This window comes from Stenella coeruleoalba, assembly GCF_951394435.1.
Source record: "Stenella coeruleoalba genome assembly, chromosome: 6".
Taxonomy (NCBI): domain Eukaryota; kingdom Metazoa; phylum Chordata; class Mammalia; order Artiodactyla; family Delphinidae; genus Stenella; species Stenella coeruleoalba.
Window position 1 is genome coordinate 127110197 of NC_137151.1, and position 14097 is coordinate 127124293.

Consider the following 14097-nt stretch of genomic DNA (forward strand, 5'->3'; position numbering starts at 1 on the left):
CACCACCCCAGCGTGTTACCTGGAGCAGACCAGTCGCCCAACACCCCAGGTCAGGGAAGTTTCTCTTAGTCCTTCAGGACACCCACATGAAGCAGGGCCCAGGCCATTCCTGACTCCATCCAGCTACGGTGCAGCCTCCAGCCTGCCATAAACATCTTCTGGGAGAGTCAGCACCACGGGGGCAAGGGTCATGAAGTGAGCATCCCAGAGAGAGATGTCAGATGATGCGGTTACTCCCTTCTCTAGAACCTCAGCAGAGATGAGGACCCTAGGCCTCCAAACCCCCCCGTATCATGCCACCACCAACAGCTGCTCCTCATGCAGGCCTTGCTGGGCCTCTCAGAGGGAGAAGCCGCAGCTGTCACAGCAACCGGGGGCTCTGGAGCAAGAAGGCCGGGGCAGGGGCTCCTGGACCAGGCTCCGTTTCTCATCAGCATGGATCAGATGGCAGAAGGGCTTCGATCTGAACACCCTTCCTATCTGGGAGGCTGGGCAAAAGCGGCCTGGGGATACAAAATCTGAGAAGCTCTAGTAGGTATCAGAGAGCTGTCCTAGAAGGATTGTGCCCCACCCCACCCCATCTCCTCCCCTGTGCGGCCCTCTGTGAAGGCTCCAGCCACAGTGAAGCAGGCTTGGAGAGGCAGTCAGAGAATAAGCCTCTGGCTGGCTGCCTGCCTTCCTTCCTAGGAATGGGGACGGGGAAGGGCAGGCTCCTGCAGCAAAGGTGAATCCTTGAGCAGATCCTTAAGTCACTGCCCTCACCAACCCGCAGCACTGAGCGGCCATGAGCTACAACCGCAACTCCAGCGGGTCACTGTGCAGCCCACCAGCACCAGATGCCCGGCCATCTGGGGACCCGGAGGATGCTCCAGCCTCATCGCCTGCCCGGCTCAGGATCTAGCGCGTCTGATCCCAGCCTGCCCTGCGACAGCCTCCCAGACCTGGGTAGGCCCTCCCGGGGCCGTAACATTCCCCAGGACCCCAGCACACAACCACAACAGTGGCGGACACCACACGGTCCCTGACGGCCCACAGCTCCCCTTCCCGAGTCTCTCATTGGCTCTCCCGACACCAGGTGGCCGGACCCACCGCCCCCGCCGGAAGAAGTGCATTCTGGAGGCAGCACGGCATGCTGGGACCTGTAGTTCGTGGCCCGACCTCGGCCGAGACTGCCTCTCTGGTCCCTTCAGCCTCAGGAGGCAGTCCTGACGCCCCGACCCGAACCACACCGGCCCGAGGACAAGACGCTGCCGGCTTCCCAGGTGTGAGTCTCCGCTGAGACACCTTCGAGCCCCCCGGCCCTGGAAAGAGAAGTGCAGCCAAGGCGACTAACCGGCTTCGCTGGAGCCTAGCTAGAGAGCCACGCCCCCTGGGGGCTGGGAATCTGGCGCGGACTTCCCAACGCTCGAGTGGGATTGGGCCGTTCTGTCATGTGATCAGGGGCTACGCGCCTGGTTGGCTGCAGCCTGGATCGACGGTTACCGGGGCGACGGAGCGGGCGGGCACCGGGGCCGGGTGGTACTGTGGGTCCAGCGGGGCTGGGGGGCCGGGCCGGACGCGGGAGGCGCGAGGCAGGCGGGACCGCGGCCGGTTCGTGCTCCCTCCGGGGCTGCGCGCCCCCTCGGCTGCGCTCGGCACCGGGGCGCGGGCAGCAGATGGGAGCTCGGGGTGCCCAAGATGCGGGCGCCGGCCAGGGAGCTCTTCCGGGACGCTGCCTTCCCGGCCTCGGACTCCTCGCTCTTCTCCAGCTTCTCCACGCCGCTGGCCCAGTTCCGAGAGGAAATCACGTGGAGGCGGCCCCAGGTGGGGCAGGGGGGCGCGCGGGTCTCACGGGTCTCGCGGCAGGCCTCCAGGCGCTCCTTTCTGCAGGGGTGCGAGCGCGGCGGCCGGGGTTAGCCGGGGCTGGATGCACGACGGTCGGCAGGGTCTGCCGCCGCTGTCCTCCTGAGTGGGCTGCCAGGCCCCCTCCCCAGCCCACTCGGGGTGTGCTGGACCCGAGTTTACGGCCCCTCCTTGCGAGAGCTCCGTTCAATAGGAGATTCAAGCCACAGCGAGAGGGGCGTTTTAACAGACGCAAACTCAGCCCCACTTGCGTCTGCTTTGAAGAGCTTCCAGTCTGCATGGCTCTTCTGGCCACAAGCGGTCTCGTTCTGTTTCTCATTATGTTCTGGAAGGGCCAGGCTGAGCCTACAAAGCAAAGCCGTTTTGCTCTGCGCGTTCCTGTCTTGGACCTCGTGCACTTGCACTTTCAGATGTAATTATTTCAAGGTGGCAGTTTAGAGGGATGCTCCGGCCTAGTGCTATGCTGGTATCTTTAGAAATGGTGTATCAGCTGAATAAGACTGTCCAAGGAACCGTCTCTCCCTGAGTGTATGCAGTCTTAGTGGGGACATCTGTGTGCACCAGCCCTGGAAGAAGGCCAGACCTGGCTCTGCCTGTTGAGGTGCTTTCCGTGGGCAGCACTGAGAGGGCCTGTTTGGCATGGAGGTGCCAAGGGCCAAAGAGCCTGACCGGCCGTGCCAGTGGAATTTGGGTTAAAAAAAAGTGTGGGGGGTGGATTTTAGGGACAATGGGAGGCCATTAGAATGTTTTTAGTAGAGGAGTGATTCGATTTGATTTACGTTTTAAGAAGCTCACTCTTACTGCCAGGTGTGAAATGGATTGTTGGGGCAAGAATGAAAGTGGCCATTGCAGTGGTCCCGGAGAAAGATGAAGGAGCTCAGATTAGTGTGACAGCTGTTGGGATGGGGCTTTGGAGTGGATGGATTTGAGAGATATTTTGGAGGGGGGCTTGATAGGTCTTAGTGACCGATTGGAAACTAGAGCTGGGTTCGTGGTGGTCAGGAAATGGGAAGAGAAACGTATATTTACATAACACTCATTATATGCCAGTAAAGGCTATAGGTATTCTATGTGCACAGAATTTATGCCCTTGATTTTATTTAGTCCACCTAATAATTCTATAAGGTTGGTACTTGTATCTCCATTTTACAGACCAGGAAACCAACGTTAAGTCAAAAGGTTGCCCAAGGTCTCAGGACTAAGAAGTGGCAGAGGTAGGTCTGAGACCCGTTTGTCTTAGTGACCGATTGGAAGTAGATGTCAGGATGAAAGAGGGACCAAGAATGACTTCTAGATTTCTAGCCTGAGCACCTGGGGGATGACGGTCCCGGTTGCTGTGCTGGGGAAGCTGGGAGGTGGGGGAGAGCTAGGGGTGGAGATGTAGGCTTGGGGTTTGCTCTCACAGGTTCAAGCGGAGCTGACAGTAGGCAAGTGGATATGAGAGTCGGGAGCTCAGGAAGACCTGGCCTAGATGCTCCACTGGGAGCTGGGACTGTAACAGATGGCTTACTGTCCAGGGTCTGGAAGGGTATCTCAGGAGGAAGTATGGGCAGAGAAGAGGCGGCTTGGAACCGAGCCTTGAGGAACCGCAGGTGCCTTGACAGGTAGACTTGAGAAGTGGCAGGCAGCGAGGGGAAAGGACAGCCAGAAGCCCTTGGAATCATGGAAGCCAGGAGGGGACTGGCGGGGTCGGGGGCAGCCACTGCTCTGATGCTGCCGAGTGTTGGGAAAGACAAGAACAGAGAATGCCCGTTGGAGGTGACGACACAGAGGTGACATTGATAAAAGCAGCTTGGGGGGCATGGCTGGCTCAGAAGCAACGAGGTGTGGCAAGGAGCCGGAGGGAGGAAGTAGGGGCAGCAGCTCTTTCGAGAAGTCGGTCAGTGATGGGCCTAGAGAGGAAATAGTGCCCAGGGACAGCATCTTAGAGAAGAGAAGACATCCTCTCCCATGCCTTATGCTGGTGGGATCCTCCCTGCAGAGAAGGAAGGAAGCGGGGATCGTGGGAGGGACCAGATACTGAGGGCAGGAATGGGGTCAGGTCAGGGGGCTTCTGATGGAGCATCAGGTGTGGCCATCCGCTCAGAGGGGCGAGGGTGTTTTGAGAAGAGAAGGAGGAAGGAGAAGGGGTAAACTAGTCAGGAGTGTGGAAAACTGAGCCTTTTAGAGAAACAGTATAGAGGACCCACAAATTCATACTTGCCTGTATGAATTTAAAGTGAAACCGTTTTCTAGACCAACCGTTTTATGAAAGGCGGGGTAGGATTCATCCAGAGTTGGGAGTTTTGCCAATTAAGGAAGGTGGACAGAGACAGGGACCCTGGAATCTTAAGTTGGATGCGATGATCTGAAGCCAGGAGGGGCTGACGGATACTGGCTGCCAGAAGCCAGCTGCTTCCCGTCCCCTCTTAGGCAACGTGGGTGACCAGAAGAGCTCCTCCCCAGCCCCTGTCACATAGATCCTGTGTTCTTAGTTTTAAAGCTAGCCACAGGCATGAAGTAATTCTGGACGATTTTCTTTATTTCAGGAAATCTGCGCCACACCCCAGCTGTTTGCAGATCGCGCTCAGGAAGGACAGGTGAAGCAAGGGCTGCTAGGGGACTGCTGGTTCCTGTGCGCCTGCGCCGCCCTGCAGAAGAGCCAGCACCTCCTGGACCAGGTGTCTGCCACAGCGCGGCTTCCCCTCCGGCCCTTGCTTCCTGTCTGCCCGCGTTGGAAGGAAGCAGGAGGCAGCCAAGCTCTTGCCCTGCGGGACTCGGCCCTCGGGGGCTCCGAGGCGCAGATGCAGTGACCCCTTCCCGCAGGGGCCAGCAGGGCTGCTTTCTGCCCTGCTCTGCCATCTCCCGAGCCCTGGGTCAGGCAGGCATTTGGAATAAAAAGACAAACGTGCCAGCCAGGCGTCGGGGGAGGTGGAATCCTTTGCGCGACGGGAGGGTACCATTCCGCACGGTCACGCTCTGCTCGGGATGCTGGGAGCGCGCCGCGTGGTAGCTTCTCTCACCATCTCCTTTTGCCTCTCCCCACGCGCGGCAGGTCTTTCCTCCGGGACAGCCGAGCTGGCTCGACCAGACGTACCGCGGCTCCTTCACCTGTCGAGTTTGGCAGTTTGGACGCTGGGTGGAGGTGACCATAGATGACCGTCTGCCTTGTCTTGCAGGGAGACTCTGCTTCTCCCGGTGCCAGAGGGAGGATGTGTTCTGGCTTCCCTTACTGGAGAAGGTCTACGCCAAGTACGCACGCTGCGGGTGGAGGGGCCGGGCCAGGCGGGCTGGGGGCCTGGGAAGCACATCTGCTCGCCCTGGGCTGCAGCATCCTTGTCAGCAGCTAGGGTCTGGTGGCCAGTCCTGGGTGGGGCGACCCGTCCAGAGACAGAGACTCTGAGACTTGGCCTGTGGTTTGCTGTCCCCTCTGCCCACTCCCTCTTTCCCTGCCCTCATTTCAAAGTCGGGCATGAAGGCCTCGCCTCCAGAAAGAGGGTGTGTGTTTTCCTCTCTCTTTCCTCAAACCCAAGCGAGAGAAATGTCTCCGTCTATCTGTGTCACCACTGGGGACAGGCGGCCTCTGTGCAGGTTGCTGGGAAGGAATGAGGCCACCGAGGTACCATGCTCGTTTATCGTAGTCCTGAGACCAAGGACTTCCTCCCCGAGTGTGCTGATGGCTGTGCTGAAAGGCGCTGGGCCCGTAGGCAGGCCTCCGCGGTGGGAGTGAGCCCTCCACTGCTGCCGCTGGCGGGGCCGAAGGCCTTGATCATGAGAGACGCAGGAGTGGGAGCTCACAGCCTCCGTGCCCGCCTCCCGCTGGTGCCCCACAGGGGCAGAGGCCGCAGGGCACTGCGGGGTGCTGTCCCGTATGGCCTTGGAGGCGAGCTTGTGTCTGGACTTGGTGAGGACAGGGTGGGAGGGAAAGAGGCGAGGAAAGAGAGGCGATTGAGGTGGGTAGAAGGCAGACCACAGGGGACAGGAGAGGGGCAGGGGGCCTGGTACCGGAGCCTCACGCCTTCCTGGCTGTCTCCCCAGGGTCTACGGGTCCTATGAGCACCTGTGGGCGGGACAGGTGGCTGACGCCCTGGTGGACCTCACTGGTGGCCTGGCCGAAAGGTGGAACTTGAAGGACATGGCAGGAGCCAGCGGCCAGCAGGACAGGCCCAGGGGCGCGGAACGCAGGACTTGTCGGCAGCTGCTCAGCCTGAAGGACCGCGGTCTGCTGAGCTGCTCAGTGCTCAGCCCCAGAACAGGTAGGCGGGAGCGGGCGGCGGCCTGGCAGGCCTGCACACCTGAGCCCTCTCGGCCTCCTGTACAGAGCTTTTTACTGTGGTCCTAGATGGGCTAAGCGGAAAGGAGGACCTTCGGAACTGGTGTCTGAGTGTGTGACCTTCCCTACTGACCGTCCTTCTCTGGAGGGAAGTGTCCCCTTTTCCCTTGACCAGGGCTTGCTGCCGTGGGGAGGCGGGAGCCTGTATTGGGGTCGCTGGGAACCAGGTGGTGGCACCATCTCTGGCCCAGCTGGTAACCTGGCAAAAGCGACAGTCAGGTTTTCACTTTAGTAATATACCTGCTCGTTGAAAGAAATCCGTTGAAAAAACAAATCACTCAGACTTGACTACTTTTGACTTTTTAGTCCCTTCTCAGTTTTTTTTCAAAAAGATGTATATGTTTTATATTCTATATCATATGCCATTATCGGTGTTGCTGTGTAAACTTTGTCAACGTCTTACGTTATCAGTGTGTCTGCTGCACTCTTCTTAACTCTTCCCTTGATGTTGGGTATTCAAGGTCTTTCCATTTTATGCTATTATAAATAGCACTGCAGTGGATATCCTTATGCGTAATTGTTTTCATATTTACGGTTATTTTCCTAACGGGCTTTTTGTCCAAAGAATAAGAACATCAAACTAAACTGCCACGTGTTGGCCGTCGCGCTGCCCGGCGGCGCGCGAGCGTTAGCGCAGCCCCGGGCTGGTTTGCCCACCTGCAGGCCTCAGGGTGGGGTTGGGGAAGCACACTTCGGGGGTGAGGGGAGCCCACAGAGTGCTGTGCTGGGACGCTGTGCGAGACACTGCCTCAGAGGGTGGCCTGTGTAGCATCAGCTGCCCCCAGGGTGGGGTAGGACTAACTCTGGGCACTTCAGGCTTTGGGGGAGCCCACAGGCAAAGATGGAGAGCAGCTGGAGCCCACCGAAGTGGCAGGGGGCTGGGGACGTGGGCGGGACACCCAGAGTGGCGGCTCCAGTGCCTTTCTAAGCAAAGCACTTAAAGACATTCCAGGAGTTTCTTCTCCTGTCTGGACCGCCACCCGCCCACCAGTCTCTGCTTGGCCCCTTCACTTCTGCGCCTGTCTGTCCCAAGGCCTCTGGCCAGGTGGAGGGTCTCCCGCGGGCCTCCAGCCCTCCCCACCGGTTTCTGCTCAGACACTACCTGGCGCCCCTGACACCTTAGCAGGCCTCGCCGAGAAGAGGTTTCTCTAGTGTCTGGCGTCACAGACCCGCCCGTGACCGTGCTGGGAGCAGCCCTTTTGAGAACCTCCCTCATCATCCTCAACGAGGGCCGAGGCCCAGAGAAGGGAGTGACTTGTCAGGCCTGGCGGCAGCCGAGCCACAGTCTAAACCCAGGCCTTCAGCGTGACTCACGCTGCATAAGGCCACTCCGGAGCTGACTTGTCGGCAGCGGTCAGGAAAGGAGCCCCTGGTGGCCCGCGGGGACCCGGGTGCCTGTGCAGCTGCGGTTGAGTGGGCTGGGGCGTCCCAGGGAAGGAGGCGGACCTGTGCATCTGCTCGGTTTGAGGACTTCCTGGCTGTCCCTCACCCAGGTACCAGGGCGCTGGGGGAGTTTCATGCTTTCATTGTCTCGGACCTGCGAGAGCTCCGGGATCGGGCTGGTCAGAGCATCCTGCTGCTGCGGATTCAGAACCCCTGGGGCCGGCGGTGTTGGCAGGGGCCCTGGAGAGAGGGGTGAGTGCGGCGAGGTGCACTCTGGGTCATTGCGCTGGTCTTGCTGGGGGAGGGGTGCGGGGCCCGAGGGGCAGCCCAGAGCCGCCTTGACCGCGTGTGCGCCTGGTGTCCGAGGCCGGGCCGTGGTCAGGACAGGGTTTGGTTGCTCTCCTGCTCGTGGGCCACCGTGCTCTGTGCTCGGCCCCAGATGGCCTGTTGAGGCAGCCTTAGTGCTGGGCCCTGCGACCCAGGCGCCCGGGGCGGTCGGGGCCTGTCCTGGGTCAGGGGCACCCACGGACTGGTGGATGCCTTGCCGGGCTGCGGGCGACAGACCCACGGAACGCCTGCACCCAGTCATCAGCTCAGCGTCAAGACCTGGCCCAGGGCCGCAGGGCGGGACCAGCATCCCCACCCCCACCCCGCCCTGCCACCTGCCACCCCCGTCATCCGCTCAGCAGGCGGGAGGCCTCGGCTGAAGGGAGGTTCCTTCCAGGGGTGAAGGGTGGAACCGGGTGGAGTCCGCGGCCCAGTCTGAGCTGCTGTCACAGCTCCAGGAGGGGGAGTTCTGGGTGGAGGAGGATGAGTTTCTGCGGGAGTTTGACGAGGTCACCATCGGCTTCCCCATCTCGGAGGCTGGCCACCTGCAGAGCCTCTGCTCAGGTAAGGGAGGCCTGCGCCCTGGGGGAGGCCTCGTGGCTCGCAGTGGCCCGGACGACTGGCCTCTGACGTCCGGGGCTGAGCAGGCCCCGCGTCCCACCGCGGGGTGCCTGGTTGCCCCTTGGCTTCTCTTCAGGGCGGAGCGGTGGCTGCACCCCCACCTGCCCTGGGGGGACAGGTGGCGGGGTGGGGGGCCCCTGCTCGTGCAGGGAGCAGGAGGGGGACCCCGTCCCTGCAGCTGACGTGGGGGTCGCCACCCAGGAAGGGCGCTGTGCCACACTCAGGAGCTGCCCGGGGCCTGGGTCAAGGGCCAGTCGGCGGGAGGCTGCCGGAACTACAGTGGCTTCCCCAGCAACCCCAAGTTCTGGCTGCGGGTCTGCGAGCCCAGCGAGGTATACATGGCCGTCCTGCAGAGACCGCGGCTGCGCACGGCGGGCCACCCAGGCAGGGACTACCAGGCCGTGGGCCTGCACATCTGGAAGGTAACCCACCCGGGCCTGGCCCCCCGCTCTGCGGGATGCAGGAACAGGGGTGAGGAGGCCTGAGCCCCGGGAGCCCCCGACGTGCCCCTCGCCCCCCCCGGCTGTCTTCCCACAGACCCCGCTCAGATCTGAGTCCACAGGACTCACCTCCCTCCGCCTAGCCCAGGGTGTGCCCTTCGGCCAAAGGCAAGCTACACAGAAGCAGCTGTTAGCAGAGCTGGCAGGGGTGTCAGGAGGGCTGCTGGGGCGCCCCGGACCTCCCTACAAAACAGGGGTGGGGTTGTTGTGCTCTCGTGGGTTGTCTGAGGTACCCTCGTACCTCAGGGTGGAGGTGCGTGGAGACCCCTGTCCTGCTCTCCGAGGGGACAGGAGGGTGGCCGACAGAGGACCGCGCTGCCCGTTGGCTTGCCCAGTTGCTTGGTTGGTAACCCTGTGTGTCCTGACGGGGTCTGACAGCTCACATCACACTGTTCCCCGTCTCTGTGCGGCCACGGCCTGCCTGGTGTTGCTTTCCTCGTGCAGAAACTGCTAGCAAGCGTTTGCCTGGCAGTCCCCAGGCTGCATCAGCCTCCTGCCTTCGCAGGCGCGGCCCTGTCTGGATTCGTCTGTCTCCTCCCGGAGCAGAGGAGGACTTGCAGGCTCCCTGTGGGGTGGAGCCACTGACCCCAGGGCTGAGGGGAAGGCCCGGGTTCACCGGGGTGCGGGGGACCCGTAGGCCTGGGTGCTTCGAGGGGGGCCCTTCTGTGACGGGTGCACACGGGCCTCCCCTGCAGGTGGAGAAGCGGCGGGTCAGCCTGCCCAAGGCCCTGTCTGCGCCCCCCGTGGCGGGCACCGCATGCCACGCGTACGACCGCGAGGTCCACCTGCGCTGTGAGCTCGCCCCGGGCTACTACCTGGCCGTGCCCAGCACCTTCCTGAAGGACGTGCCAGGGCGGTTCCTGCTCCGGGTCTTCTCCAGCGGGAGAGTCTGCCTCAGGTGAGGGTGGTGGGCAGGCCGGGGACTGGGGCAGGGCCGCGTGAGTGTGCGCCACGGCCGCCTCCTGTGCTTCTCTCCCCGGCAGCGCCATCCAGCCGGCAGCCCAGAGCGCTGCCCCCCGGGAGGTCCTGCCCATGGGCGAGTGGGAGACCGTGAGGCTGCGGGGCTCCTGGAGAGTCGGCCGGACGGCGGGGGGCAGCCGGAACTTTGCCTCCTACCCCACCAACCCCCGCTTCCCCCTCTCGGTGCCGGAGGGCGCGGGCCCCCGCTGCGTCCGCATCACCCTGCGGCAGCACTGCCGTGACCACGAGGGCCTCCCCATCGGCTTCCACGTCTTCCAGGCAGGCGCCCCTGCTCCCGGGCGTCCGGGTGGGGTGAGCCGGGGTCGGGCAGAGAGGCCCCCGGGGTCTGTCCGCGTCATCCAGTCACACACAAGACTCATTTCTATTCCTAAAGTCCATAGCTCACTGGGGGTCACGGCTCAGCTCAGGCAGCCCCTCGTCCACTCGCCCGGGCTCAGACCCACTGGACACTTGTGTCCTGAGCTGCCCCCAGCACTGCACCTGCAGCCGGGAGGCCCGACAGGGCGCAGAGGGTGCCGTTGTCCAGCAGGAGCCGCCCTGAAGCCGCGTGAATCCTCCCCGCCCCAAACCCCGTGGCTGAGTCTGGAACCAGCGAGGGCCTGGGCTCTGGGGACCAGCAGGAAAGGGACGGAGGGGAGGCCCACACCCGCTGAGACGTGACGGATGGTCGCGCCACCGAGTGAGGGTCTTCTGATCAGAAAGAGAAGACAGAGCTGGGGGTAGGAGCTGAGAGCGAGGCCGAGGTGCAGGGCCGCATCCCAGGCAGCAGGAGGGTGGGGCGGCCTTCGGGAGCTCGGGGAAGTGCGCCAGTTGCCCCCGCAGAGGAGAGGCTGCCTCCCGGGCTCACGTGGGCACGGGTGGCAGGAGACCGTGGAGGCCAGGCGAGGGCCAGGGCGTCACAAACGCCGCCCCGAGCGCCTTCCCCGGCCTCAGTCAGCTCTTCCTCTCCCAGCGCGTGAACAGGATGCACCTAGCGACGTGTAGCTGGAGAAGGCGGGGAGGTGAAGTGCTAGAGGTCAGAGGTCACAAACCCAGATCCCATGGTGAGGCGTGGCTCCCCTGCTCCTTCTGGGGACCCCGCTTCAAGATGGGCTTGGACAGTGGCAGGTGCCCGAGGACGGCATGGGCTGGAGGATGGCCCGGAGCTGTGCCGTCAGGGGCCCGTCATGGGGCTGGGCACGCTTAGCCTGCGCTGCAGACGACGTGGGGGAGCGGAGGGTCGGCTCTTCTCTGAGAAGGTTCTGTGCCCTCAGGATCCCAACGGCTGAGGACGTACTCTGGTGCCTCGCTCCACCGCAGGCCACCCCTGGGGTACCCCCCCGGCGCTTCGAAAAAAGTGCCGGTGCCGGGGCCAAAGAGATGAGTCCTGGGGCAGGGGCTTGCGCAGTGGGGGCCTCCTGGTGCCCTGGGTCTTAATTCCCCCACCCAGCTCCTCCCAGCGGCCACCCTGAAGGCTGGGCTGTGCCCTGGGACACGAGGTGCCCTGGTCTCTTCCCCTGAGAGCCCCAGGCAGAGCTTCTCGGGGCCCAGAAGCTGGGGCTGCAGTGACAGTCGCTGGAGGATGTGAGGGCGGGCCTTCTGCTGGTCCCCAGGCTGCGGCCCTCGGGTGGTGGGGCCCCGGTGAGTGGCGAGTCCAGCTTCGGGGGCCTGGCATGTGTGACGGGGTCCAAGCAGACTGCACTGGGCTGCTCCCGACCCAGGGCAGTGCTGCCTGGGAAGGGAGCGAGGCCAAGGCTGAGACAGGGGACTTGCCTTCGCCGTCCTGGCGGACACAGCCGATTCGGTCCGCCCACGGGCAGGCCGCCCGGTCTGAGCCCGGGCCTCCCCCAGGTCCCAGCGGACGGCGGGGGCCAGGATGCGCCCTCCTTGCTGCTCCAGGAGCCTCTGCTAAGCTGTGTGCCGCACTGCTACGCCCAGGAGGTCAGCCGGCTCTGCCACCTGTCCGAGGGGACCTATTGGATCGTGCCCTCCACCTACCTGCCAGACACAGAGGGGGCCTTCACAGTGACCGTAGAGACCAGAATAGACAGGTGGGGCGCCGGGGCCGTGTGTGGGGGGGTGTGTGTGTCGGTCGGGGGGCCGTGGTCCTCAGCATCTTGGCGCCCCTGGTTCTCTCCCACCCGTCGCACACACCCCAGCTCTCGCTGTGCTGGCAGAGCCCAGAGGCCTGTGGGAGGAGAGCGCGCCGTCTAGAGAGCAGGCGGGCCTGGAGCGCGGCTGCCTCTCCAGGTGCGCGGGGAGGGACCCAGAGGGGTGAGAGCGGTGTCTTCTCCCACAGGCGCTCCATTCACAGCCAGGAGATGCTGGGGCAGCTCCTCAAGGAGGTACGTATGGGGCCTGGGAGGGCCCAGCTCACTCTGCTTTGGGGCCTCCTGGTGCCCTGCGTCTTAATTCCCCTGCCTAGCTCCTCCCAGCGGCCACCCTGAAGGCTGGGCTGTTCCCTGGGACACGAGGTGCCCTGGTCTCTTCCCCTGAGAACCCCAGGCAGAGCTTCTCGGGGCCCAGAAGCTGGGGCTGCCGTGACAGCCCCTGGAGGACGTGAGGGCGGGCCTTCACCCCTCGAACCAGGGCAGTGCCGCCAGCCCTCGCCATCTCCTCCCGCAGGCCTCCTTCGTGGCAGTGATGAGAGCCTAACCGGGTGGTCCTGCGTGTCGGCTCTGGTGACCAGGGGTCTGAGGGGCTCCCAGTGGCCCACACGCCAGGGCCGCGGCGGCCGGCCTGAGCGGGTCCTGGCAAAGAGCCCCCGTCCCTGCAGGTGCTGCAGGAAGGGCAAGAAAAACTCAGGGTGGGCACCTTCGTTCCATGCCGCTGAGCCCACAGAGCCTCCCTGAGATCCTCCACGCCCTGTCTCCCTGGCCCCGGAGAGAGGCCTTACGGCGCGTCGGGACAGATCTTGTTTAAAACTATTTATTAGAAACGTTTTTAGGATGTAACTTTATAAATAAACGTCAGTACTGAGCAGCTTCCGGCTGGCTCCTGGTTTAGGTAGCCAGCGGCTTCATTGGCTGTCACTGGGGGAGCAGGTGTGGGGCTCCGCCTGGCTGCTGAGACACGGGGGGTGACCAGGTGGCCCGAGCGGTGCAGGGCTGGTGTAGGGAAGGAGGAGGTGGGGAGTGAGAGAGAAAATTGGAGGGGCGGCACATGGCAGTCTGCGAGTGGCTGAAGCGGCATGCTGCCATCAACTCCCAGTCCACGCTGGGCCCCCCACCTGGCTGCCTTCTAGTCATCTGGTCTACCAGCCGACGGGCTCTGGTGCGAATGCTGCCGCCGGCGCCCAGCGGTCTCCTGCTTCCTTCTAGGAGGTGCGGGATGAGGTCCTCTGCTCTTGACTTGGGAGGGGATAGCCTGCAGGCCTCTGACCCCTGGAGCCCTCAACCCCTAACCATTTCTGGTGCCCCGATCGTGGCCTGGTTTGTCTCCTGCCCCATCTTCCTCCTCTGACTTCAACGCCGTGTCATCACCATGACTGGGGCGTCGAGCCAGTTGGGTCTTTTTGTCCTGTATTACAACACAGTCTGGAAAAAACTGCCAGTGGCCGTTCCATTGCGCGAAAGTGCGGGCTGGTCCTCGTCTCTCCTGACCTGCACCGTCACGGAGCACTGCCGGGCCTGATGCTGCCCTCGGGGGGCAGGAGTTGTCCTGGGAACCCCGAGTTCTGAGTCACGTGGAGCTGGGCTGGGGCCGCCACTCCTGACGGGACCACCCGGGGTCTTCGGAGGCTCAAGGGGGGGGGTGTCCCAGTCTCCACCCTCCCCCGAGGTACCGTTTGCGATTTGTTGTCTGGGGTGGGTGATGGTTTCAGCCTCGCCCTTGGCCTTCCTGACTGGCGTCTCTGACCCCAGAGAGGGTGTTGGTCATTTGCACATGTGAATCCCAGTTACATGCTTGGAGACCAGGAAGTGACGCCATTGCCCGCTGGGAGCCGGTCCTGGCAAGATTCCACTGTCAACAGCCTCCTGTGTCCCACCCTGGCAGGGCCCGTGAGGCCGTGCCAGAGGTCAGTGTCAGCTCAGGACCTGAATGCCCAGTGGTTCGCAAACGTCTGGACGTCCCCTCCCTCTCCCTGAGCGCAGCCAAGGAGTAGAGGGCCTAAGGGCCAGGTGGGGGGGGGGCGTCTGGGGGAGTCTGTTG

At 63.1% G+C, this 14097-nt stretch overlaps 1 protein-coding gene across 4 annotated transcripts; it reads left to right on the forward strand.

Moving 5' to 3' along the window:
• The first annotated feature begins 1537 nt into the window (after positions 1-1537).
• Positions 1538-13039, forward strand: CAPN10 (calpain 10). Of its 4 annotated transcripts, none has more exons than XM_079924799.1 (12): positions 1538-1803; positions 4371-4502; positions 4877-5073; positions 5860-6077; positions 7648-7789; positions 8262-8428; positions 8687-8907; positions 9681-9883; positions 9969-10257; positions 11797-11996; positions 12245-12290; positions 12571-13039. In XM_079924799.1, the coding sequence occupies exons 1-12, from the start codon at positions 1678-1680 to the stop codon at positions 12598-12600; spliced, it is 1971 nt and encodes a 656-aa protein (XP_079780925.1). In that variant the 5' UTR covers positions 1538-1677; the 3' UTR covers positions 12601-13039. The 4 variants fall into 4 exon arrangements, with proteins under 4 accessions (XP_079780925.1, XP_079780926.1, XP_079780927.1 ...); XM_079924800.1 differs by having other exon boundaries at positions 9969-10224; XM_079924801.1 differs by having other exon boundaries at positions 5001-5073.
• The last annotated feature ends 1058 nt before the right edge of the window (positions 13040-14097 follow it).